The 25483-nt window shown below is 44.5% G+C and overlaps 1 protein-coding gene across 5 annotated transcripts in view; it reads left to right on the forward strand.

Moving 5' to 3' along the window:
* TSHZ2 (teashirt zinc finger homeobox 2) overlaps positions 1-24476 on the forward strand; it is a 202290-nt gene extending 177814 nt beyond the window's left edge. For 4 of the 5 annotated variants that reach the window (XM_023939571.2, XM_086853323.1, XM_086853320.1 and 1 more), the window contains exon 3: positions 23972-24476. Coding sequence is in view for 2 of the 5 variants with exons in the window: in XM_086853323.1 (XP_086709449.1) it covers positions 23972-23973 (2 nt within the window). In the remaining 3 variants the exon portion in view is untranslated. The remainder of the gene's footprint in view (positions 1-23971) is intronic. The other variant, XM_086853322.1, reaches the window with a different exon arrangement.
* The last annotated feature ends 1007 nt before the right edge of the window (positions 24477-25483 follow it).

The raw sequence follows: 25483 nt of genomic DNA on the forward strand, positions 1-25483 counted from the left end.
ACACCTATTCAAGTCTTGCTAGGAAGGTTTTTGGCACCTCTGAGTTCTGCTGCCCATATTCTCCCTCCCATGAGCATTCATCCGTGGCTCAAAGATTTGCAAAATAACCAATATGTAAAAGGTGAATTATTTTCATGAGGATAATGAATGATATATTTGTCTTCGTAACACGCCAGCTCTGTTCCTGATTTTTGTAACAAGTCTCTTTCCTAATACAAATATCCCCGAAGCGAGAGAGATGATTTCAGTAATTTGAGAATGGAATGTATTCCATGAAAGTTAATAATATGGTGCTTCCCAGAAGTAAGACAAATATAAAGACCTACAAACCAGATGATAGCACTTTTATTTTTATAGATGAAAAATCCCAGGAAAAGCTTCTTTAAATTACCAAAGTGTAAAAACAAATCCTTTGCAATAAAGGCAATAATTTATGCCGTAATGAAATTTGTCACATAGTTTATTTTGAGTTATTTAAAAGGATTAATTTTGTAGATGCAGGCTGATAGATCCACGGTGCCTCTCTTCAGGAATTGTGTTTTTTCTCCAGAAGTGGATCAAAACCACAGTGGAAGTGGGAGCAAGGAGCTTGCCCTTACTCCAGCTGTCCCTGCTTGTAGTGGCAGTCACACACAAGCCATGCAAAGTAGGTGGTCAAATGCATGCAAAATTCTGCTTGGGCAGTATCAGAAGTAATAAATGTGGTAAGGCAGAATAAATATGCAAAATATAGTACTTTAACCTAATAACATGACCACTTGCAAGCTTTAGCATAACACTGAAAATCACTAATGGAGCCCTGTGCAGATTTGCACGATACAAGCAGTCAAGAATCATGCATAATGGAACAGTGCAACAGCTAACAGCAGATTCACACAAGATAATTTAAACTTGTTTGTATGGAAATGAAGAACTGATCTTTGAAGTGGTCCTTAATGAGATTCTGCTTGATCCTCTCTGTATCCGGAGAAAGTCTTCCGTTTTCCTTCTGCATCCGGCTCGTGTTGCTGGGGTGCACAAAAAGGACTCCTGTAAATTATGAATGCCAATTTGCATCTGCATTGTTAGGTGAGAAGCCAGGGCTGCCACGTAGCCTTGCAAAATTGTTCTGAGAAGTTCTCTGTGCTGGCAGTGCACCCCTGCACCAGCAGTTACCCAGCCCAGCGCTGCTGGCCAGCCTGGTGAGCTCTTCACCATACTTCATGCAAACAAATCCAAGGAGATTGTAGTGAAATTGTGATTTGGATTTAAAATGCAGGAGAGGTTGTAGCGAGGTGGGGTCGGGCTCTGCTGGCAGGGAACAGGGACAGGAGGAGAGGGAACAGCTCAGGCTGGGCCAGGGGAGCTCAGGGGGGACAGCAGCAGGAATTTCACCATGGAAAGGGAGCTCAGGCACTGGAACTGCCCAGGTAGGGTTGGATCCCATCCCTGGAGTGTCCCAGCAATTCCTGGAGGTGGCACTGAGTGCTCTGAGCTGGGGACAGGGTGGGGGATCAGGCACAGCTTGGACTGGATGATCCTGGAGGCGTTTTCCAGCATCAGTGATTGTATGATTCTGTGATCTCACTCGCATGTTCTACAGCAGAGCGAGCGCTGGAATTTTGGTCTTTGTTGTCTTTTTTTATGGACTTTTGCCTTCCCACTCGCACGCCTGGGCACTGCAGCATCCTGAACAGAACTGTGCATTTATTGGCAAAGCTGTAAACCCCCACTCTCCGAGGGCTGGAAGGCAGACGCTGTGCTCGTGCATCTTGGAATATCTGAAAGCACCACCAAGATTCTGAGCAAACTCCCCCATAGCCCGTCAGGAAACACTGCTGAGTGATCAGCCTTCCAACCCTCTGCGAGCTCTGAAAGCGTCCATCTGGCAAACGAGCCTTTGTTTGTGCTTTTGAAAGGCAGAGGGAAAACATTCCCTTGGTTTTTTTCTATCTGTTTGTTTGTTTGCACAGCTCAGGAGATTAAGGACGACTTATTTAAAGTTAATGATTCTGTTCCCATGGGGGGGAAAACACCTTTCTGCGAGCCACAGGTCCCCTCAGCTATTTTTGTCTCTGATGGGACATTTCTGCCTTCAAAGGAAGCAACCACTGTAAATACTTTCAGATGGCTGAGGCTCCCAACCTGCAGCTTGCTGACTTTCAGAGTTCCATTTGAAAAGGCAAATTCTCTGTAATGAGCAGAGGGGAGGAGCAGGGTTTGTTGTGGTTCCATCGCAGGGGTTCACATAAGGCCACGCTAAACTAAGATGTTAAGTGACTCTAGAAAGAGCAGTGTGGAAATCTCCCTGCTTTTAAGAGCTGCTCAGAGCAGTGCACAGGAGTTGCTGAGAGGCACAGGAATAGCTCCAGGACAGTTTCCTGCTGGTGGCTCCATTCTTCAGCCAGGGTCACCCTGAAAGGCCTCCAGCTGCTCCAAACCTTTCCCAGCTCTCTCTTCTGACCATCCTTCAGGGATGGTGTGGGGTCATTTAACAAATATCCCTCAACTTAAAAGAAGGGTTTGATGGCTAAACATATGAACTCATGAAAAAAAAAAACCAAAACAAAAACTGCTAAAAAGAATATTTGGCTTTCAGGAAGATACATTATGAGATCTGGAGCACCTTTGGCAGGAGCAGTGGGAATGCAGCACCTAGCAGGATCCATTCCTCATGTTCCCACGGCATTAAATCATCCCTGTACTCCTGTGGGATTCATCCCTGATTCCCTCAGGATTGCTGTCACTGGTGCTTTCCCATCCCAGGATGAGATGCATTGGAAAACCTGCTGAGGATTCTTGGCTGAAAGCCTTTTGTCTCTTCCACAAGCAACAGGAACCAAACTTTGGTGTCCCATGTTTGCCTCACGTGCTTGTGTATGGCAAGGGCTGTCCCAAGATTGGTTTTATCCCATTTTCCAAGGTCATGAGACAAACCTTACAAGTTTTATAGCACCCATATAGATTTGACAGCCTGCTGCATCTGATTCCTCATTGTGTTTACTCAAAGCCCTGAGCTCAGAATGGACACTCAGGGCAGGCCCAGGCCTCACAGAGAGATTTGGTGGCAGATTTAGCTTTTGGCTGCTGTTCTGAGCTAAATCACCCCATAGCCACTGCATTCCCCAGCCCCTCATGGTAAGGAATGACAGCCCAGCCCAACCTTTCCATGCTTCTCCCCAGCAGTGCCCCTGGCTCTGTTTTCAAAAGAAATCCACATCAAAAACTTGCCCTCTGTCACAGACCCACAGGTAAATTAATGGTGTGCTCACCAGAAAGAATTATCCACTAATTTTTCTTTGGATCTCCACAGAAGCAGGAGGACTGAAAAGAAAATAGAGACATTTGCTCTCCTTTTTTCTCAGGTTGAAGATGCTCATGGCTCTGTCTCATTAAGGCTGGGAGGTGTTAATGGGAGGTGTTAATATGTAAATCTGGTCCTAGCAAGGCTGAGGAGCAGGCTGTACTGGCCGTGGAATGCCAGCATGGTTCTATGCCTGTGCAATCGCTGCCAGGACAAATGGGGATGCTGAGGAGGTCACACACCCACTCCAGAGGGGTGGGAAGGGCCAAATTATATTTTTAATTACTTCTTAAGCTTTCTCCTGGACTTGGAAAAAAGTGGGGTTTGTTCTCTTCCAGGCAACAGGATGAGAGGGAACTGCCTCAGGCTGGGCCAGGGGAGCTCAGGGTGGGCAGCAGCAGGAATTTCCCCATGGAAAGGGAGCTCAGGCCTTGGCAGGGGCTGCCCAGGGAGGTTTGCAGTGCCCATCCCTGGAGGTGTCCCAGGAAGGGCTGGAGTGGCACTCAGGGTGGGGACAGGGACTGGGTTGGACTCGATGGTCTGGGATTTAGGGTGGAAATCATTTTCCATCCTATATGATTGTGTGATTCCTCTCTACTGAAGCATCCAAAATAATTTTCCATACCTGCAGACTCAGAACTGGTCATTTCTGTGACTGTTTAAACAGGTTTGAAATAACCTTTAGAACAAAACTGGCAAAATCCTATCAAATGAAGTCTGAAAACAATACTTGGGAAGTCCCCAGGTACAGCCCCGAGTGACCCAGGGGGGAGGGAGATGTGGCTGGAGCTGGAGCTGTGTCAGCTGAGCAGTCCCAGCCCCTGCCAGGCCTGAGAGGTGCAGATGTTGTGTTGGCTCCCCACGCGAGCCCGGCTGATTCAGGACCTGCACTGCCTGATCATTGGTACTCTTACAACAAATAAAACATTTTAATATGAGCAGTCACTGAATGTTTACTGTATCATATTGCTGGGAGCTGAATGTGTGCCAAATGCTATAACAGAAGGGAGCATATGAACTCCAGAATGATGACACTAATAAGGAAATTACAAAAGGCCCAACAAATGGCATTTGTGTTAAATCAATAATGCTCTGTTTGTTATTTTTTATTCTAATCTTTCTTCTAAAATAAAAAAAAAAATTATCTTTCCAAACAGTTGGCAATTCCCATTCTTGTTCTTCTTCCTGAACATAATTAAAAACATGTTGTGGCGTCTACTTAAGACATCAACTTTCCCAAGCCTGTCTTGTCCACTGCGTTTTAAACAAAGACACTTGTTTTGGCATTGTGCCCTTAATTAATCATTTGAGACTTTATTGCTATACAAAAAATGTCTTTGTTTAATGATTCATCACAAACCCAGTTTCTGCAGAACTTAATCAACTACAGAACCAACTTTCTAATCAGCTTAAAGTAAAAGGGGGAAAAAAAGGCCAAGATTGCTTTTGGTGTATTGTTTTGATAAAGAAGCATTTGTTTGAGGCACAGCAATATTCTGGACTGTCCATGGTTTAAAACTGCAGAGATCAGGTTGGTCACTTGGTTGGTTTGAGGAGGAACCTGTTATTTATTGGAAAGGGATCCTGGCAGCCCTGGGCAGCAGTGCTGTGCAGAGCAGAGCCTGGCACCAGGCAGATTCTTGTGCAGAGGCACTCCAGGCTTTGAAGATAAATTTGCAATGTAAAGTTTGATGTGATAGGAAAGCCATAATGAACATGGCTGGGTTTATGAAGTGCACAGGTTATTTTTCCACTGGTTTTGTGGGCTTTACTGCCTCTTTTTTTCCTCTGTTTTTTGGTTTTTGGTTTTGTTGCTTGTTTTTTTTTCCCTTTTATCGCATAACATTCTTCCATTTAACTTTCACTTTAATTCTCATATTGCTACAACCAAACTTTTGTTCTAGCAGCAGATTTGTACAACAAATGAGTTTCCCATAGGACAATATAGGAAAATCTTAATTTCTCTGTGATTGTTTCGTTCTTCCTTTTGATGTGGAACAAAAAGATCACAGCTAAGGAGCTCAAGTCCCTAAATGACCCAGAAGATCAGTTGTGCTTTAGTGACCAGAAGCAGAGCCTGGCACTTGCAGTGCTTTGCAGGATCCATCCCTGCTCCAGCATGGATTTCCCAGCTCCTGCACACACAGATTTGAGCTGATAGCCTTTGGCTCGTACTGCAATCCATCACGTGCAGCTGAAGTGCAGTTCCATGACTGACATCTGACAGACACACATTTGATAGCTCAATTATTCCAGTCATGGGAGCCAAAGCTCCTCTGGATTTTACTTAGAGTTGTCAGAATTGCACCAAAGTACCCCCAAGACCATCTCTTTTTTTATTTCTTTATTTCTTTTTTTTTTTTTTTAAATTAAGTTTTTCGGTATATTGGTAAAAATATACAATCCCCAATTCTCTAAGCAACTGCACACAGCTTGCACTGTGTCAAAACATGCCTAAATTGAGTAAATATATTATTACTCTATGTTAATGTGTGTTATGTAACGGTCATCTATATTAATGTATTCTCGGTGTAAGATAATAGCATTCATTTGCTGGAGTTTGTAGCTTGTGCTGCTCTCCACACTTGGATTTTTATTGCAGAATTTCCTCTTTCAGGTCAGGCAAGAAAGTCTGTGATTTAATAGGCAATGCCAGTCTGCAGTGCAATGAGTTGTGCCAGTCTGCAGTGCCCTGCTCAGAGGAGCTTTTGGTTTCTGTGCTCATTGGCACAGAAGGTTTTAAGGCACAAATAATCTGTGCAGGGTCCCTGCCCAAGCAAGACAACAGGGCAGCAAGACCCTTCTCTTTGTTGTCATCTTTTGGGTCCAAGAGCCCCCAGCCCTGGCAGCCACGGGAGCCCTGCTCACACCGAGGGCAGAGCTGACCCTTTCTCCCAGTGGCACTGGCTCTGGTGAGGGATCATTTCAAAGCTGAATGCTGATGGTTTGCCTTTGCTGATTCTGACGGTGTCTGAAGCGACCGAGGGCAGGCATGGGAGCAGCTTGGGAGAGTGAACCCCAGCAGAGCTCACCTTGTGCAGCAGCAGCAGGGGCTGAGCCCTGATGGAAACGAGATCCTTACAGTGCCAAGGCCTCGTTCACCTTTGCAACATTTCCTTGGGTTTTTGGCTGAGCACAGGGAGCAGCCAGAACTTGATTAACACCACCCTGTGCTGGCTCCTCGCAGCAGAGGCTCGGTGCGATGGCAGCAGGTGCTGATTGCTCCCCTCCAGGGAAGCCTCTTGGAATCACTGGACACATCCTCTGGCCAGATCACCAGGGTTGCTTTTCTTTGCTATTTGGCAGCTGCAAAAACAAAACTCAGCTGTAAAAAAGAAGAGTCTCTTGTCTATTTGGCAAGGCCTCTTTGGATCTGGAGTGTGTGTGTGTGTCTAGGCAGGACCAAAGCAGGCTCGCTGAGCAGCGTGGTCTGGACACGTTTGCCACCACTGATATTCTCAGATATTCCCAAGTGCTGAATGCCTGGGTGGAGGAGGGTGTGTGGCTGTGTCTAACAGGGTGCTGACAATCAGGCTGTGCTCTCCACCCCAGAACAAGGCACGCTGGCTCTGTGCTGCACTTGCTTTAAGTGCAGAGCAGAGCCCCAGAGCCCCTGGCTGGGAGTGTTGTGCTATGGTCACTTGGCAATGCCCAGCTTTCCATTCATGCATCTCAAACAATTCTGTGTGCAAAAGTCACTTTTGGTAATTGCAAGGAGAGGAACTCAGCCACAAAGAGATGGATTCTGAATTTTTTTTTTTTTTCCCCATTAGGATGATTTAGGATTGTACAATAAGCATCACAGCATGGCTGCTGGATAATGCATGTTATTAATTTGGCACATACTATTGGTCTATTTATGTACTATTTCATACATTTTGTAGAGCTTTATATTCAGAGAGCACCCATACAAATAACAGACCCTCAGGTCTGCTCCTGCCACTTCATTTCTTCCAGAGCAGTAGAACAGTAGCTCAAGGAACTCCTGAATCACAGGTTTCCTTGTGCTGTCTCCACAATCAGCCCTTCAGATGGTCCCTATTAGTTTGGGGACAGCTAATAATTAAATCCTAACATTTGAAGCTTAAACAAATGAGGACAAGTGACATAATGGAAGCAGAGAGGTGCCTGATTTTTCATCCTTCTTAGAAGTTGCCAAGTGGCCTGCACAGGTCTCTCTTTTTGTGCCAGAGTTTTTAATTTCAGCCACTTCACCTTGCAGGAAGGGACCTGCTCCTGTGTTATCAGGGCCCAGGCACATTCTCCACTTGGCAGAAATAGCTGATAGGATCCACAGGATTAACCTGTGAAATAAGTATTAGGGGCTGAGGACTTGCAAGTCTGGACCTTTTTATGAAAGTCCAGCATGTCAAGAGAGAGGAGAGTGAGAATCCTACAGCGAAGAAGTTGGGAAATTGAAATGATTAAGAAAATAAAAAGTTTATCTGAGAGTGAAACTGCAGACAGAAAAGCGATCCCATCAGTGGAGCTCACTTGGGAAGCAAAGAGCTGAACTTTGGTTTCCTCCTCCTTGTGTCATTGCTCTGCATTAGCACCAAAGATCAGTGCTGGCTGGATCCAGGAGTTTATCCAGGAGCAGGCCAGGGCTGAGGACAGTGCTGGGAGCCGTGTCTCCAGTGCTGTGTGTGATCAGGTGCTGCTGGAGCTCCTCCTGCCCTCCTCCAGCGGATCTCGGTGCTCTGTGCAGGCTCTCTGCTACAGCCGTGGTGATGTGCAGTAGGAAAGGTTGTTGCTAAGTGACATGACAACTGCAAAGTGCTTTTCAATTCCTCTTTCTGTTTGCTACTCCCACCCTCCACGCTCATCCTGCATGGAGGGTTTGCTGCTGGAACATCCCTGTCTGGCAGCGAGCGGGGCGTGACAAAGCTCCAGCTCTCATTTCTCACTGAAGTGATACCGAAGCTTCTGCTGCTGCCCCAGTGCTTCTAAAAGTTGGGGAATTGGGTTTGGCCAAAGATTTTTCCCATTTTCTTTTGCTGATGTGTGAATTTGGGTGACTCAGAGTGCAGTCTGGAAGGGGTTTGGTGGCATCTTGCCCATCCCGTGTGGCAGCTGCTCCCGGCCCTTCTGAGCTGTGTCACTCAGCCCTGCAAACACAAAACACAACCCAGGACAAAGTTTTGACTTTGATAAAACTGCTCTTGCTGCTTCAGCCTGCTGTGGGTAACTGCCATGGGCTGGAGAGCACCAGGTTGTGCTGTAGTGGAAGATTCTATTTCCAAACCCCGCTGGTAGCCCAGGACTGTTGCTGAAGCTCTCCTCATGTTAATTCATCTACTGGCTCCATGTAGGAAGGTAGTTTAATAATAACAAAAAAACCCAGCCAAACTTCAAACGAGCAGATTCTTTGAACTTTACCTCTTAGAGTGATCTTCATGCTGCTTACACCTCCCTACCTTGAGTATCCTCGGCCAAACCATCTCCTTTTGCTCTGTGCCAGTGCAGTGACTCTCGGGTTTGATGGGAACAGCAAACCAGTGAGAGGAGAACAGTAAATTGAATTACAGGGCTTGTGCATCTGCCTGTCCTGGGCCCTTCTCTGTTCCATACCTAGGTGAAGTCACAATTTCTTGCCATGCAGAGTTTGTGAGTGAAAGACTGGAATTCTACCTCAGCTGTCTCTTCTTTACCACATTAAAAAGGTCATAAAAGGAGAGTCAGTTTAAAAATCGTGCTGCTGAAGAAAGCCTCTGCACTGAAATAAATCCCAAGCATGATATTTCTTTTTTCAGTTTGGGAGGAGGGGTGCTGTTAGAAAAAAATGTGAGCTCAACTATTAGCTTTCCACTTGTAAAACTTCATATATCACTAAATATATTGCCCGTAGAGGACAGAAGTTGTTAAGACGGAGAAGAATTTTGAAGATGGATGAATGACAAAGACAAATGAAGATTTTTATTTTAGCAGAAGTTTCCAAGTGCTGTCTCTGGGTTGGGAGGGTACTGTTAATAAAGTACACTTGACATATAACTGTTCAAGTTCCTGAGAAACAGCTTTGCTTTAAAGTTCGGTGGAGGATCAAAAAGAGTGAATTCTCTGTTTTTCTCTATAAAAAAGAAAAAGAAAGCCCTGAAAAAGGATAGGTTTTTTTGGGAAACGGCATCTATGCCTTTTGTCTTTTCTTCTCTTTGTGGTCCAGAGACAGTGCGTTGACTGACTTCTTCAGAAAGGAGATCAGTGAAATTGTCAGTTGATTACTTCTCCTTGATTAGCATTTATAAGAGCCCTGTGATACATTATTTGCATTCCTATTTAGCCGTGATTTTTGTGGGGCAGCAATGATTAAACTTGTCACAGGGCCTGATTGACAGGGTCAGATCTTCACTTTCTACTCTTTTGAAATTAAAAACAAATGTGTCAGCTCCCTTCATGGGCCGCAGCGCTGTGAAGCTTGCTTGCCTTGTCATCGCAGATAGGTCAGGAATGTTTTAATTTTAGGGATGGATTCTGCTTGTCAAGCAGAGTGTGATGGCGTGTAGTTCTGGAGATGAGATGTGAAGGGTGTAAAACAAAGAATGGAAAGAACAAAGACAAAGACACTCACATTATTAGACAGATTTAATTAGTCTGAATGGATATTATGCTAGATGAAGCAGTGAGCTGTGAAATTAACCCTTGATTACGGATTGGCGGATCGTGCTCATAAAGGGAATCAAACCTTGGTGAATGGGAAAGAGGTGCTGTCCTACCCTCCCAGCCTCCATCCCCACGACCCTTCCCGAGTCCAGGAGGGGGAGGAAAGCTTTGAAGGAGAAGCTGTTGTTGGTGGCATTTGGGAAGTTGGGGCAGTGGGTCCCTTTTTCCCAGCCTCTGAGGCTGGCCTGCCCAAAGAGCTGGAAAAGCAGCAGGCTCCAGGGAGAGAGGCTTTTGCAGGAAGGACGGTGAGGACTGACTCCCACCGAGTGCAGCCCGTTCCCTGTGAGCAGCACAGAGCCCAGGTCCCCTCTGGAGACACATCCCCACCTCATTCCTGCCTCCCTTCCCACCACTGCCACGCAGCTTTGATATTTCACCTTAAAAACATACTTTATTATGATAAGCTGTGAGTTAAGGTGAAATTACTCACCCCTAGGTGAGGATTCAGGCATTAGAAAGGCTGGTCTGTCCCACCTCTAAAATCATTGATGTCCCAAATCAGAGGCAGTGGGGGGAGCAGGGCAGTGACAGTCCAGAGGATGCTGCTGTGTTTGAGCATCCAATGCTCTGCAGAAGAGGCACTCCAGCCTTTTGTGTGTTTCTCATCAGCATTCCCAGAGCTCTGTATCAAGAACTCCTCTAATTAGCACCACTGCAAGGAGGAAAACAAATAGAAAATACAGTGTTACCCTCTTGTTAGTTCCTTGTCATTTCTTCCAAGTTGTTCAGCTAATGGAGTAATCAGCCTTTCTGTTAAAAAAGAGGGGAAAAAAGCCAAAGGGCGTTAGGTGCACTGATCTGCCAATAGGTGTGAGGCCCCTGCTTCCCTCTGGCACATTTGGGAGGATCAGTTTCAGTGCAGATTTGCATGCCAGAGACTGTGAGATTGAAAAGGAGTGAGACATGAAAACAAGCTGGGTCAAAGACTGCCTGGAAATGGTGGCTGGTAACTTCCTGAGCAGCAGACTCACCTCTAGTGTTGAGCCTCTGGGTACTGTGCTGCACTGTGCTGCCTCTCACACCATTTTTGTGTATCTGATATCAAGAATTCTCATTTTTACTTAACATTTAGCAGCATTTAAGTAGTGTCTCTGCGTGGAGTGAAAAAACCCTTTGATTAAAGACCTACAGAAGATTAATGAAAGTCATTATCTTTATATGATAGCAGAGAGTTACTACCCACAGAATAAAAGGAATTTCTGCCTGCACATCTTTTCTGCCCTGGTTTCCCCATCTCTTTTCATACCCTGAAAGAGAAGAGGCAGCATGGGAAGGTGATGAGGGAATAGGACATGACACAAATCCCATTGAGAAGCCTACTGCTGAATCTCTGTTGGTGTTAGAACAAGTCACTGTGCCATTCTCCAGATGAAAATTATTATTTAAGGACAAAAGCCTAGTACTTATCATGAAACCTGAAGACACAGACTAGTTCTTAGGCAGAAAAGCCTTGTCATTGAACTGGTGTTTATGTGAGCAGTCACACATTAGTGTTGCTGCTTTCAGGGGCTTTTCATCAGAGTCTTTATTATTACAGATCTATTGAGCTGTTCCTCAGGTGCTGGGAATCAGCAGAACTCTCCTGAAATTAATGGTGCTACATAGTTTTACATCAGCTGAGGATCTGGCTCTAAATTTCTGGTTGTTGATAATTATTCAGCTGAACTCTTCCAGTACAGGCTGAACCTTCCAGGAAGGATCTGCCCTATAGCTTCAGTGTTGGGCCTGTAGGCCCCTGGAAAACCACGTGGGTGACAGATTAATTTAATGAAACTGTTTTATGGTAACAATTTAACTCAGTAGTTTTTGCTGTCTCTCCTGGGTTACCTGCAGCAGGGCAGCTGGGCTGGTGTGGGCTCAGGGATCTGGCCAGGATGCTGGCCTGCGTTGTTAAAAGAGAACAAAACACACTAAATCCTGGAAAATGAATGCCAGTGAGAGGGAAATGTCTGTATCTCCTGTCTGTGTATTTACAGAAATGCAGGTGGGGTTTGGGTGTGATTGTTTTGCCCCAGCTGTCGCTCTGGGCACTGAGCTCTGGCTCGCACAACCTCCCCATGGCTGATGGTGTCACCGCTCACTCTGCACACACACACTTCAGCTCCTGCATTCAGCTCCCATAAAAACCATCAGCACACAAAAGGGATCCAGAGGAGAGGTTTGGACAGAGCCATTCAGTGCAGAGACTGTTGAGTAAATGCTCCAGACAGCCCTACAGCGTTGGAGGCGCTGAAGGAACAATGAGCACTCACGGGTGGAATACAATGCGCATCGCCTGGGATGCTCAGTTTGCCATTCCCATCCTGCTGCTCCTGAGCAGAGCCGAAGGAGCAGTGCTGGCAGCACTGGCCCCATTTCCAGGGGCATTTCTGCCTCACTGCTGTGCCCTGAGAAGGAGGAACTCTGCTTAAACCAGGGAATTAACTCTGGTGTAAAACAGGAGTGAGCACGGCAGGCTCTTCCCCCAAATGTGAGCTCAAACTCACATTTCTGCCTCCCAAATACAGCAAATATTTCCTAATTCTCCACACGGGATGCTGGCTCACCTGGGGCTCAGGTCTGCAGCCCTGGTTCTCCTCGCTGCCTGGACTCAAAGAGCAGGAGCAGTCGTGTGCCCCTCGCCCTCCCTTTATTTCTCCCACAGAATTGTTTCGGCGCTAGCTTGGTGTGTCAGCTTGTAAGTCTATAAAACAGTTTTCTACCAGCTGGAAATCCAACATGCTACATGAATACATAACAGTGCCTAACCAAGAAGGTTTGTAATTCAGTAATTAGCTGTAATTAATGAACACAAAGTGAAGACTCATTTACAGTTTAAATTATCACATTAGCTCCTGTCACCCTCTATGTACACAAAACAGCAGGAATTCAATTATTTTTATTCTTCAAAGCTAATTTAAAATTTAAGGAATGCCATTACATGAAATAATAGGTAGGAAATGTAATAGAAATCGCTGAGAACAGTTGGCCATCCTTAGAATGGGAGGAAAAAAATGCTATCAGTGATGATTTGGAAATGTTATTTCGTCTGTGAGCAGATGAAGGATTGAAATCTACACTCTTTTCAGTGTATTTAAAAAGAAAACGAGTTTGGTGGTTGCTAAGTCTTTGTGCAGGAAGAGCATAATTGTGCATTGTGCATAATTGTAGAAGCAGTTGATACTGATAATGCTGTTGATAGCAACACGATGACAGCATGGAAATGCTCACACCATTATCTTTAATGGGGCTGAGCCGACTGCAGCAGCACTGAGCCCCTGGAATCCTCACCAATCTTACTTGGGAAACTTCAGCCTAGCAGGCCTTAAGTAATTGTCACTTTGCAATCTGCCTCCAGTCCATGTGTGTACGTAGGGCTGTGTAAAACACTTTCATTGTGCTTTTAAACCCACCATGATGCTGCTCTCTGCAGCTGCCACTGATTATTTTTTCCTTCAAACAGTTGAAGAGCAAGAGAATTGCAAACCCATCTGATGCCACATATCTGCATTCCAGCCCTTCTTCTTTTTTTTATATGTATTCTTTTATTGTTCTTTATTTCTTCTTCAGTTCCTTTTTCATTTTAAATAGGCCACTGGAAGCTCCGGCGTCTAATTTTTCATAGGTGATCGACTGCTGAGTTGTGGGTTTATGTAGACAGAGGGAAGGTAGCGATAAGCCAAGAGAGAGGATTCTATTAGGGAAATGCAGCAGTAACTAATGAATCCTGCCAGTAATTGGGAAGGTGTAAGCCTCTGTAATATCCTAATGATAGTCATCCGTTGTGTGCATCCCCCGGCAGCGGCAGCGATCCCTCATCGGCTCCGTGATCTCAGACACTTAGCCATGCAAATCTTCCTGACAGGACTCTATGTCTTTGTCTCCCTAATTGGACAGTATAGAGTTGTTTATGGATATTGCAGACATTTAGACCTCAGTTGGAGGTTGTTCAAAAATCGTTAGCAAAGTTGCCTTAACAGCATTGTCAAATATTTATTCCCCTGTTTCAATATCTGTTTTTAACCCAGGCATGGTTGGAGAGAGGATTAACGTTTTGAAGATAGAGTGTCTCCTTCCAGCCTCTGGTTGAGATTTTTATTAAGCCATTTTCTTGCAGAAAAAGAGAACAACAAAGAAAAATCTATCAAAAGTCCTCATTTCTTAAGGATAAAATGTGAAATTGTAGGGCAAATGTGCTGATTTTAATACCATTTCCATGGGGAAATACTAGGAATGCTGACAAAGGCAATTCCAATTATAAAAATTACAGGAAGCTTATGGGGCAAAAAATTCCAGTTTAGTTCAAGCCAAAATAAATGGAGAATATTCCCATTCACTACACCACTTCAAGTGAGTGCAGACTCAGGGCCTGGCTCAGATATATGAGAAAAACCATATTTTTTTCCTTGGTCAAGAGTTGAGGGGTTTAATTCTTGTCTTTAATCATCTCTTGGTAGTAGGTGAAAAGTAAGATATAATAGATACATCCAATGCTGTGCTTTACCAGAAGGAATTTTTTTTTATTTTAAAAATTTGATACTAGGGGGATTTCACATTTTGTGCATAAAACATTTCTTGTAGAGAGTTTGGGGTTTTCTGAGCACAAGGCAAAGTCTTACAGGCACTTCCATGGACCACGAACACAAGGAGGAAAACTGAGTTTAGGACAGCAGGCTGGGGATCAGAGTAGCCACAAATATTGGAATTTGTGAGGAAGATCAGCTGGATCAGGCAGCAAAATTTACAATCCATGGGTTATGTGCCATTTTACTCAGGTTGTCCCACAAATCAAGAGGATTATTTGCCTCAATAAAAGCAATCAGTTCCCTCATTTTTGTAATTACTAAATTAATCCTTTGAAGAGTTAACTCCATATAGACTTCCATTGCCATCTTGTCTCCCAATGCTGCTTATTGTAAACTGCATATATTTTATAAATATTAGATAGAAATAGACATAAACCCAGAAAAAATAAATGCAAAAATTGCCTAAAATAATCATTTGGTTCTTTTTTTTTCTTTTTTTTTCTTTTTTTTTAGCCAACTCTTTACACAAATAGAGGGTGTGAAAGCTTCTGTTCATGGGAATATTTCTAGGAACAATTTCTGAAAGTATTAATTTGCGCCTGTCTGGCAACTATCTTGAAAGCTGTTTGTAGTTTTGGAAATTATTCAGCCAGGGAGCAGTAGAAATGACACATTATATCGTTGATTAATGTAGTAAAAAGCAAATTACTGAACAGGGAATAATCAAAGCCATAGTTGCAGCAAATAGTTCCCTTATCTGATTTCTCCTGGGTTAATCCAAAGTTTTAGGTACTTCCCACAATCAGATCCAAAAGATAAGGAAAGAAATTAAAGGAGAACTATTTCTAAAACAAGGGAAGAAATAGAATTATTTTTATTTTTGTGAAAAAAATTTTGCATATTTGTCATAGTTCTTTAGGTAAGCTCCCATTTTTTCAGTTTTTAGGTCTTTTTATATGAAACTCCCTTTTCCACTACAGCACTGCTGACACCATCTGTAAACCCATCAGCTTTTCACCTCTCTCCTTAAACTGCTGAGGAAGAAGTTCCATCCCTTGAAGGTCAGAGAAGGCAGAAGTGCCTGGATATAGAGCTGAATTCATGCAATGGTGGAATCAGGCTGGAAAAGCCCACTCAGGGCTTTGAGTCCAACCATTCCCTGTCCCACCATGTCCCCAGTGCCACATGCACATGGATGTTAGATCCCTGCTGGGATGGGGATTCCACCCCTGCCAGGGTTGGCCAACCCTGTGGGGAAGAAATTTTTCCCAATATCCAACCTAAAGCTCCCCTGGTACAGCTTGAGGCCATTTCCCCTTGTCCTGTCACTTGTTCCCCAATTCCTGACCCACCAAGCTCAGGATTTGCCATCCCAGAGATCACAGGGGGGACAGGGGCTGGATCAAGGCTGTCCCAGCTCTCAAATATCCCTTTTTCCTGAAATGAATCCCTGTTTCCCACAGATCTGATGGACCCCTGGCTGCAGGGAACATCCCAGTCTCATCCCAGTTAGAGCCACTCTGAGGTCACCAGGTTTCCACTGCCACTGGTCCAAGGTGGGCCAGCAGCATCAAGATCAGCCTCTCTTCTCCCTGTGATGCCATCCTAAAGCAAACAGGCTCTGGATGTGCTTGCTAGAACCTTCTCCTCCAAAAAACAAATGTATTGGCATTTAGGGGTTTTTTATAGACAAACACTCACCTATATATATTTAAAATCCCAGCATTACAAACTTATGTTGGTGCAGCAGCCCATGACACGGAATACAAGCTGCTGTGCAAAACAATTGCCAAATGTTTACATAAACACATAAATAAGACAAATAAATTCATTTTCATTATTCATATTTTCTGCTCTTTCTTCTCCTTTTTATTTATGCCGTAGACAATGGCTCCTGTAAATATTCTGATTAAAAAAACACCTGCAGTGGACAGAAAGATGATCAAAAAGCCCTGATAGAGAGCAATTCATGTTTCTTCTTTACAATCACTAACGAATCTTAACTTGAACCATGTTATGTTCCCATGTGAGTGATAAGCAATGATTTATTATGAAGTGTCAGGAAATCAGAATGCCATACAGTGAGACATGAGCTAGTGGAAAATGTGTTCCCTGTTTCCCAGCCTCATTACTCAAAGATGCAGTGTCCCTTTCTCCAAGTCTAATTTACCTGGCTTTCCAAGGCACTCTGAGAGCAAAGGAAACGGCTCCAGGAGGGGAATACCTGATCCAGGCTGTGCCTTCACCTTCCAGCACCGCTAAACACCGCGGAGTGACCGGGGAGAAGGGCCTGGAAACACAGAGCTCTCGCTGTATCAAACATTTCCAACCCTAATGATGCTCCCCCCAAAAGCAATCGCTCAGGATTACAGCATCCTTTGCCTCATCAGCGCTGTCAGCGCCTGAAGAGGAAATAAAACAGGCGGCGCTGAGGAGACAAACGGATAAGTTTTCTTTATGTGTTAGAGTTTCTTCTACTCTCTAATGATTCCCTTCTCCCCATGATCCTAATTCAAGTAACTGGCATGTGATATATTTTGTAGACAAATCAGCAGCAGAAGAGCATGTGCAGCTCTGGCACCACGGAGCCCGTGATTTACTCGCAGCTCGCGCCCGCTCGGGTTTTAAGGTGGGAATTTGTGTTTTAAGAGCTTCCTCACAAAGAAAGGAAAAAGCAGCAGATCCCACACTAATTCACATGAGCAGCCTCCACTCCTACCCACTAATGCTCTTTACAAAAAGGAGCCCAAACAGGCAGAGTCTTAAAAATTAAACATTTTTCTGGATGTCTCTTTAAAGGCCCCAATCCCGAAAACATTTGGGCTCAGTCAGATGTGGATGGAAAAAGGTGCATTTCCCTAGGGAAAAGCAGGGGTTGAGTGTGGTTCTGTTCTGCAGCAGCAGACATGGAAGTGGCAGCGTTCCCAAGGAGGTTTGGCTTGGATTGTCTGGACACATCAGAGGCACTCACACCTGAAATGATGAGCAATATTTTGTTGGAAAGGCAAAGTCTTTTTTTAAAAAAAATATTTTTAAAAAATATTTAAATAATATTTTTTAAATATTAAAATATTTTTTTAAATAATCTTATTTTCCAAAAGCATGGATTTAATCACAGCAGATTGGTTAAAACTACCAATGGTAGCATTTCCTATTACAAAACATTATCCCCTTCTGCTGTGATAAAATGGGAGAGAAAAACAACAAGTTAAACTGAGCAGAATAAACTAAAGGACAAGAAATTTGTGTCCTGCAAATTCCTTCCCATGAAAAAAAGAATCTCATATCTAGGCATGTTACAACTAGTTCAGTCTGTCTTAAGGCAATGGTAGCTGTTGTTTTCCCTTGCAGAAAACGTGGAAATCATCAGAAAAAAAATTAACCAGAACTCATCCTTGTCTGAAAGGCTGAGAGACTCACGAATTTCAAAAATCTTTTTTTTTTTTCTTTCTTCTCTATAGAAATGCTTTATAGAGAATCTTTGTGAAGTACAAACCAGAGAGTGGTTGTCTCCCAGCACTGACAATGTCTGCTGTTCCAGACGAGACGGTGTGTGATGTACCATCCTGAAATATTGTCAGCAAGCCTGCAAATATGAAGGCATCTTCATAGCGAGGCAGGGATGAAAGGGAAGAGCTTTGGGTTTGCTTTTTTGTTTTGCTTTGTTTCTTAGTCCTAATAAAATCTACCAGCGTGCTCTTAACTTTTCCCCTCCCGTTTTGTTCCGAGGAGAAAGGGAACATCACTCTCCTGTGAAAGCGTTCAGGAGAGAGGGAGGAGGTACAAATTCCCTCCTGGAGGGGTTTGCTGTAGCCAGGACGAGGTTTGTGTGATATTTAAGTAACTCAGAGTGCAGAGACAGATCAGCATCTCCCCACTGTCAAGTGGCCTTTGCTGCCTCACAGTGAATTGTGATATTTTAGTGGCACAGCTCAGAGGTGGGGTTGAGATAAAACCCACCCACAGCAGCCTCTGGTTTGGTGATTTAGAAATACTCTTCAGGGTTTAAAAAGTGTGGGGTTTAATCTCAGAGGGAATTACACCCCAAAGAAAACAGAGAGGCAATTGTGGATTATGCAACAGTTGAGTGAACACTTTGCAGATAATTCAGCCTTTTTAATCCCCCACATGAAATGAGGGATCTTCCTTTGAGTGACCCACGAGTTCCTCCTGACCTCCATCCCTGTGCACCTGGGTCTGGAACACACAGCCCTTCTCCAGATGGCTGGGCCATAATTGCTTTGTCTCATCTGCTGTAAATTCACGTTTTGCAAGGTGTGTTCCAAAAGCTGTTTCTCGGCTGGGATCCTTACAGGTGGCACTTTAAAATGTAGTGAGCACCCAATCCTCCAGAACCTGCTTGTCACAGAAAATGGCACAGTTTGCATGTGACCTGTAATGACAGTTGCTAGTTGAAAAGAAACCAGAAATTCAGCTTTATCTTCCACACTTTGGTTGCAGCTGCCATCAACTAAATCTCTCTCCAAGGGCAGATGGTGCCCTGTACAATGAACAATTTAATCTTTAGGAAACTTTGCCAAAAAATCCACTTTTCTTCCCCCCTCCAAGAATAGGCTGTCAATAACATGTGCTCCCAAATACATTGTGATTTGATGGCTATACTTTATTTATAGGAAGAAATAGAAGTTAAATGTTTTGGTTTTTTTTTCTCTTTCCAAGTCTGTGATTGTTCCAGCCACCCCTGTAATGGGCTTTGTGTGCAGTAGCAAGTGGGGGGACCAGGTGAATATCACACTTTTGTGCTCTGTGTCACCTCGAGCCTCAGACTGGGCTCAGGGGTGAAATCCTGGCCTCTCTCAACACCAGTGGCACAAATCCTCCTCTTTCCAGCAGCCCAGGATTCCATCGGGTCTCTCTGGGACCACAGGGAGCTCCAGCCCCAGATTTTTGATTCATCCACATCCAGATTCTGCCTCATCCACAGCCTCCCTGGACCACCTGTGGCAGCACCTCCCCATCCTCACAGGAAAGAATATTTTCCCAATATCCCACCTAAACCTCCCCTTTGCCAGTTTGAAGCCATCCCCCCTTATCCTGTCACTCCAGGTCTTTGGAAATTGTCTCTTCCCATCTTTCTTTTTGGCTCCCTTCAGGACTGAGCTCCTTGTCCCTCCTGCACCATTGCTGCCTCAGCTCCCTGCAAAGCTCTGGACTGCCCAAACAATTGGGGAAAAAGTATCATCCCAGGCAAGGTCTCTAAATTCTTCCACCTGGGTGTAACAGCAATTAATTCTGTGTTCAGGCAGACACAGCCCAGAAATAGCTGAGTTGGAGCTCACACCTCCTTCCTCTTGCCCCACACTCTCACAAGCTCAGGTCAGAAGTGGTTTCCACAGCTCCCTCTCCGTGGGGCTGATGGCTGGGGCTGATGATTGGTGGCTTCTGCAGGGACACGAGTGGCTCAGGGACCTGCTGGTGACACTGGGGGCTGTGGGAGCCTTCACTGTGCAGGACATGAGGGATTGTCCCTGCTGGAGCCTCTGCCCACCTTTGGGTGGGTGCTGTGCCCTCAGCAAGGTGAGAATTTGGTTTTCCTGAGGGTTATTCCTACCTCTCCCAAAATGTTTTCCCATCCTATTAGAGCGTGTTTGCTGAAACAAATATGTTCTGTTTATTTATTTAATGTGCTGTTAAATGACCTTCTGGAAAGCTATTCCTGCCACGAGGCTTTAGAATGGATGGGCAGGCAGAACTCCAGGGAGCATCATGCTCCTCCCAATCAGGATGAATCATTCCAGTAGTTACTGTTTAGATTGATATAATTTTAGTTATAATTATGGGTAACGAGAAGGCGTTTAGAGCCTGTAACATTGTAATTCATGGTGAAAAGAGTCCTAAATGAAATAAAATATATCCAGATTTGCTGTTTCCCCTTTTCTAGGTACTGTGCACGTGGCATGGTTCTTTAAGGAACAGATTTTGTGCTGCTGCAAAAATCTAGCAAAAGTAGGTCAAAAATGACATCTAGAGATAACGTGTTTGGTAACCACAAAGGGCCTGTCTGTGTCTTTCTATGTGGCCTTTAAAGAGTCCTGCAATTTATTGTGATAGGTACAGCTGCAGCCTGGAAAAGTTTTGATCCACAGGCTCCCATGGACTGCGGTGGGTGGATCACAGAGGAATATTGTCAGTTTTGTTATCCCATTGCATAAATAGGAGCTGCTAAAATGATATTAGCAAAGATATGGAAATACAAAGCAGACAGAAATACACCAAGCTGCTGACATCTGCCTGGCTCTGGAGATCCATCCCACCTCAGACTGTGCCACTGAAGAGGTGGCAGAACCCAAAATTCAAATGGCAACAGCAGTCCCCAAGAAAAGGACTTCAGATACTGGAAGGACCTCACAGCACCTTCCAGGATCTGAAGGATCTACAAGGAAGCTGAAAGGGCTCTTCAGCAGGAACTGGAGTGACAGGACAAGGGAAGATGGCTGCAAAATGAAAGGGGGACATTTAGGTGAGATATCAGGAAGAAATCCCTCCCTGTGAGGGTGGGCAGGCCCTGGCATCGTGCCCAGAGCAGCTGGGGCTGAGCCCAGATCTCTGGAAGTGTCCAAGGCCAGGACTGGGGATTGGAGCAGCCTGGGACAGTGGATGGTGTTGAACAAGGTGAGCTCTAAGGTCCCTTCGACCCAAACCATTCTGGGATTCCATGACTGGAGAGCCATCCCATGAGCAGGCAGCCCCCAGGAGGCTGCACCACTCCATTGGTGTGGCTTTTGGCCATGGGGAAAAGGGGACACTGGAGCGGGCAGAGCCCTCTGGGGTGTGGGAGGGGAGCTGGACAGGGCTGGGTGAGCTGGGAGCCCAGCCCAGCTCCACGAGCCCGGCTCAGCCTGGCAGCGCCGGTGTCACCGCCGGGGGCTGGCGTGCCACGAGCTGCTGACACACACTTGACAGTTGTCTGGGGCTGCAGACGTGTGTGAGAGCTCCCATTTCAGAGGTTTCACAGCTGTGTTTTTCTGGCAGTGCTCGGATGAGGAGAGGGAAGCTGTGCCATGGACAAGGAGAGGGAAGGATGCTGAGTCCTGACACATCCACATTAAAATAGATACGACTTTTTACATCTGTTGATGGCTCGATAATTAGTGTTAAATAAAAGCAAAGCCTCAGTATCTGCAACTGATATTTCACATATGCTGTACAAGACATCAGTATAATGAACACCCTCAGCCACATTTTCAGAATATGATTTAAGTGATGGAGTTTTCTTTATGGCACAGGCTGAGTTACATTTCAGCAAATGCCCAGGAAGCACCAGACTCTGCCCATCAGGTACTGTTGGAATGTGCAGGCTGCTCTGCCCTGACTGCAGGTGACAAGCTCTCCACAAACTCCCTGAATCTCTTACAGACTTGATAATGAAATACATAAACTATGACCCTTATTGATCAGGGCTCACACTAATTAATTTCCCAAAGTCCTGTCCCAGCCTGCAGTAACAAAAAAAAAACAACAAACCCACAAGGATGGAGATTTCAGTTGGCCAAAAGACCTTGGGGGTGAAGTACTTATCCCATGGAAATCAATGCCAAGTCCCAATTGATTTGACTTGTGCATAGATGTTGCCATTAGTCAAGTGCATGGACACTGAGCCTCAAAAGTTTATTTGTGGCCAGAAGAGTTTCTCGTGGACCTTCCCTCTGACCAATGTTCCTCTGAAGCGTCTGCCCAGGGCTAATAGCATCCTCAATGTTGTTCTGTGACAGGGAAGTGATCAGGAATATTGCTTTGCTGATTAAAAAGTGTCAGGGCCTTCCTCACAACGGCACAAAAAGACAAGGAGGCAGGAGTTTGCCTTTTCATTTTTCCAATCCAAGTTTTTATAAATATTTCCCACTGACAGAGAACCAGTGCTCTGCAGAAGCTTCAAGACTCCTTCCCAGATTTAGCACTTTCAGTGACACTAATTTGGCCTAATTATCCTAAGGATGTTCTGGAGGCAGGGTTGACCTAGTGAAGAGTCACAGTCCTGCCCTCAGCTGGGTCACACTGTCCCTTGTCACAGCCTGTGGTGCCTCAGTCTCACCTCCATGAGGGAGGCAGGTGCTGCAGGGCCTGGTGTGATCCAAGGCAGGACTCAGGTGGGATGTCACAGGGGGTTTTCCATCCTGGAAACCTCTTGGCAGGATAAACCCCAATGCCTCTTCCATCCCCACAGTCTCTCTTGGATCATTTGCAGAGGTGATTCCACAGTGAGAATTTGGCCGCAGCGTTGCTGTGTGTCAGCTCCAGGTGCTGCAGCAATTCTTCTGGGTTTCTTTAAGATTTGAGCAGGGTATAAATGGCACAGCTCTGCCCTTTTGCAGTGAAAAATAATAGCTTTGCAAAGTGAGAATTGTTCTGGAGCGTTACCTCTGAAACCTAAAGGCAACATCTTAAAGTGTCAACATGGATTGCTTTTAATATCTTTTAAGTGGGAATAATGATCCAAGGTATTCACCACAGTTTCAAGCTGACTTCCATGCATCCTCAGTTGCCAAAAGTCTCTACGTTCAGCTGCCAAAACCTCCTCTTCCCTTCCAACAGTTTCTCCACAGCAGGTCTGGGTTGCCAATGCAAAACTCAGCATCACTGTGAAAACTGAAAAGGTGAAGATACTGTAAACCAAACCAAATTATAAACTAGCTAGCATGAAGTCAATGGACTTTTTTGTTTTCATATGGAATTTTTTGAAAAGCTGAGTTTATTTTACTTTAAATAAAGCTGCTACTGAATTTCCAGTTGATTTAGCCAGAACACAGAGAACACACTGCAGGATTTGAGTTGTGTTTGCTGAAATATCCATGGCCTTGAACAGATAATATATTTTTCAGTAACATATTTCTCTTTGCCCACTGCAGCTCTTTTCTTCCTCTTTGACTTTCACTCTGCTTATTGCCTGCCTCATTTCTCACCCTATTTTTCCAGTTGGTTTTTTCTACTGCTTTCCTCAGTATCTTTCTCCCAGGTTATAAGCAAAGCAGAACTCAGCTTTGGGCTGAACTTTTAAACCCACATCTTGAAATTAAATAAAACAAGCCCCTTCTGTTCCTGTGTAGCTGTAGCTTCACAACTTGAGTCACTTAGCACTTTTAGCAGCTGCAGGATGGAAAAGGTCCATTGGAAGATGGCTTTTAATGCCGGGGAGGTGCCACAGCAAGTAGGAATAACACAGGAATAGCAGGGTAATTAGACACGGTGTGGGTACTGAGACATCCAGCTCTCCACAAGGGTTTTAGAGCAAGGAACTCCAAATTTAAGGAGCATGGGGGAGAAGCAGAGTAAGGGGCTCAGTGGCCAGGCAGAGTCTCAGCACCAGCTGGAGTTCACCCACGGATCCCTGCATGCTTGTGGAGCCAGGATTCCATCCACACCTGTGTGTCCTTGCCTGCTGTGGGCACACAAAATGAAGCAGAGCTCCCCTGCAGACGTTTCTGTGGCCGAAGGTGCCTGCTCAGTGGTGTGGCCGTGATGACAGCGTGTAACTGTGGCTGTGTTGTTGTTGTTGTTGTGCTTGCAGGACGAATGCCTTAGCCCAGCTCTCCAGCCCAGCTCCGCGCCCGGCCCCGCTCGCCACCACGGCCCTGACATTGAACTCACAGCAACCCGGACCGAGGAGGCTGCCAAAAAACTCCTGCTATTCTTCTTCATCCTCACTTACAATTTGGTAATGAAGTATTGATTTCCACTCCCCTGCTTATGGACGATATTAGATTTTCATTGATAAACTGCACTGGGGCTGTCTGGTCTCCACTGTCCCTTTTTGCTGTCACTAAAACAAAGTGCCACTGAAGTAAGATAATGACTGAGAACATTGATGTACTTATTTCGTCAATTTGTAACACTTGACAGGAAAAAAAAATTCTTCATAGTTTAATGTCCAAGTGTGCTACACAAGATGCAGTCACATTGGAAGCTTTACTTTTCATGGTAATGTCCATTTCCTATTTATAACCCCTTTGGGATAGTTTGTCTAAAGGAAATGTTTCTATTCTGTGCAGCTATTACTGTTGCACCTGGGTTGCCCAATCCAGTCATTGCACTAGGGATCAATACATCACAGTAAGTACAAGAATTATTAAGTTAAAACAGATTCTGAGCCAAAAAACCTCTGAACAATGTTAATCTTCTGTGCAAGTTGTTCAAATAGTTATGCTTAACCATGTTGCTGCCAAAGATTTGTTTGAAATGGATTATTTTCAGTTTGTTTTATTCCTCAGATATATATATATATATTTAAATCTCCATTACGGTTTATGACGAGACATATGGGATGGAGGGATTTTTAAACAAAAGTACTATTATTAGATTATTGAACATTATATAAATATAGATATATCTATATATAAATATCACTATATAAATATCTATATATAGATATAAAAGAATAAAAGTAGAATTCCTTTCTCAGCTAGGTGAGTGTAAATCTGAAACTTTGTTGTGGTCAACAGAGTGGCTTTGGATTTGTGCCACCAAAACTGGGATCAGAATCTGGTGTCCGAGCTCTGTCCGGCCCGGCGAGCACCGCCTTCAGACCCACCCCGACCTGGGAGAAGGGGGCTACAAAAATGGCAATTTCAAATTTGTGCTTGGAACTTTTTTCATTAAAACTTCGAGGGCCCAATTTTAATTTGTGGAATATTCACGTTAATAATGAGATCTAATTAAGACATCCATTAAAAGCCCGTTAAAGTTAATTTAACGTAAAAATTCCAATAGAACTGTATTAGATTTTCTCCATTAAATTAACGTTATGGATTTTTAACGGATGTCTTAATTATACATTATTATTAACGGGAATACTGTATTACACAGATTAAAATCGGATCCCAAGTCAACTCCCAGAATCTTCCAGGATATGCCAATGTCACTGTTCCTAGTGCACTGCTTGGAAATCCAGGCGCAGCCCTGTTTGCTCTCGCTCAGAGAAAACAACCTCCAGTAGACAAATCCATCTCTGCATTTAACGATGAACTTCCCCTATTCTCCAAGGAAAAATAAGTCTGGATCAAGTTGTAAATCGCTATTCCGT

This window comes from Cyanistes caeruleus, chromosome 16 (assembly GCF_971803275.1).
Source record: "Cyanistes caeruleus chromosome 16, bCyaCae1.hap1.1, whole genome shotgun sequence".
NCBI lineage: Eukaryota > Metazoa > Chordata > Aves > Passeriformes > Paridae > Cyanistes > Cyanistes caeruleus.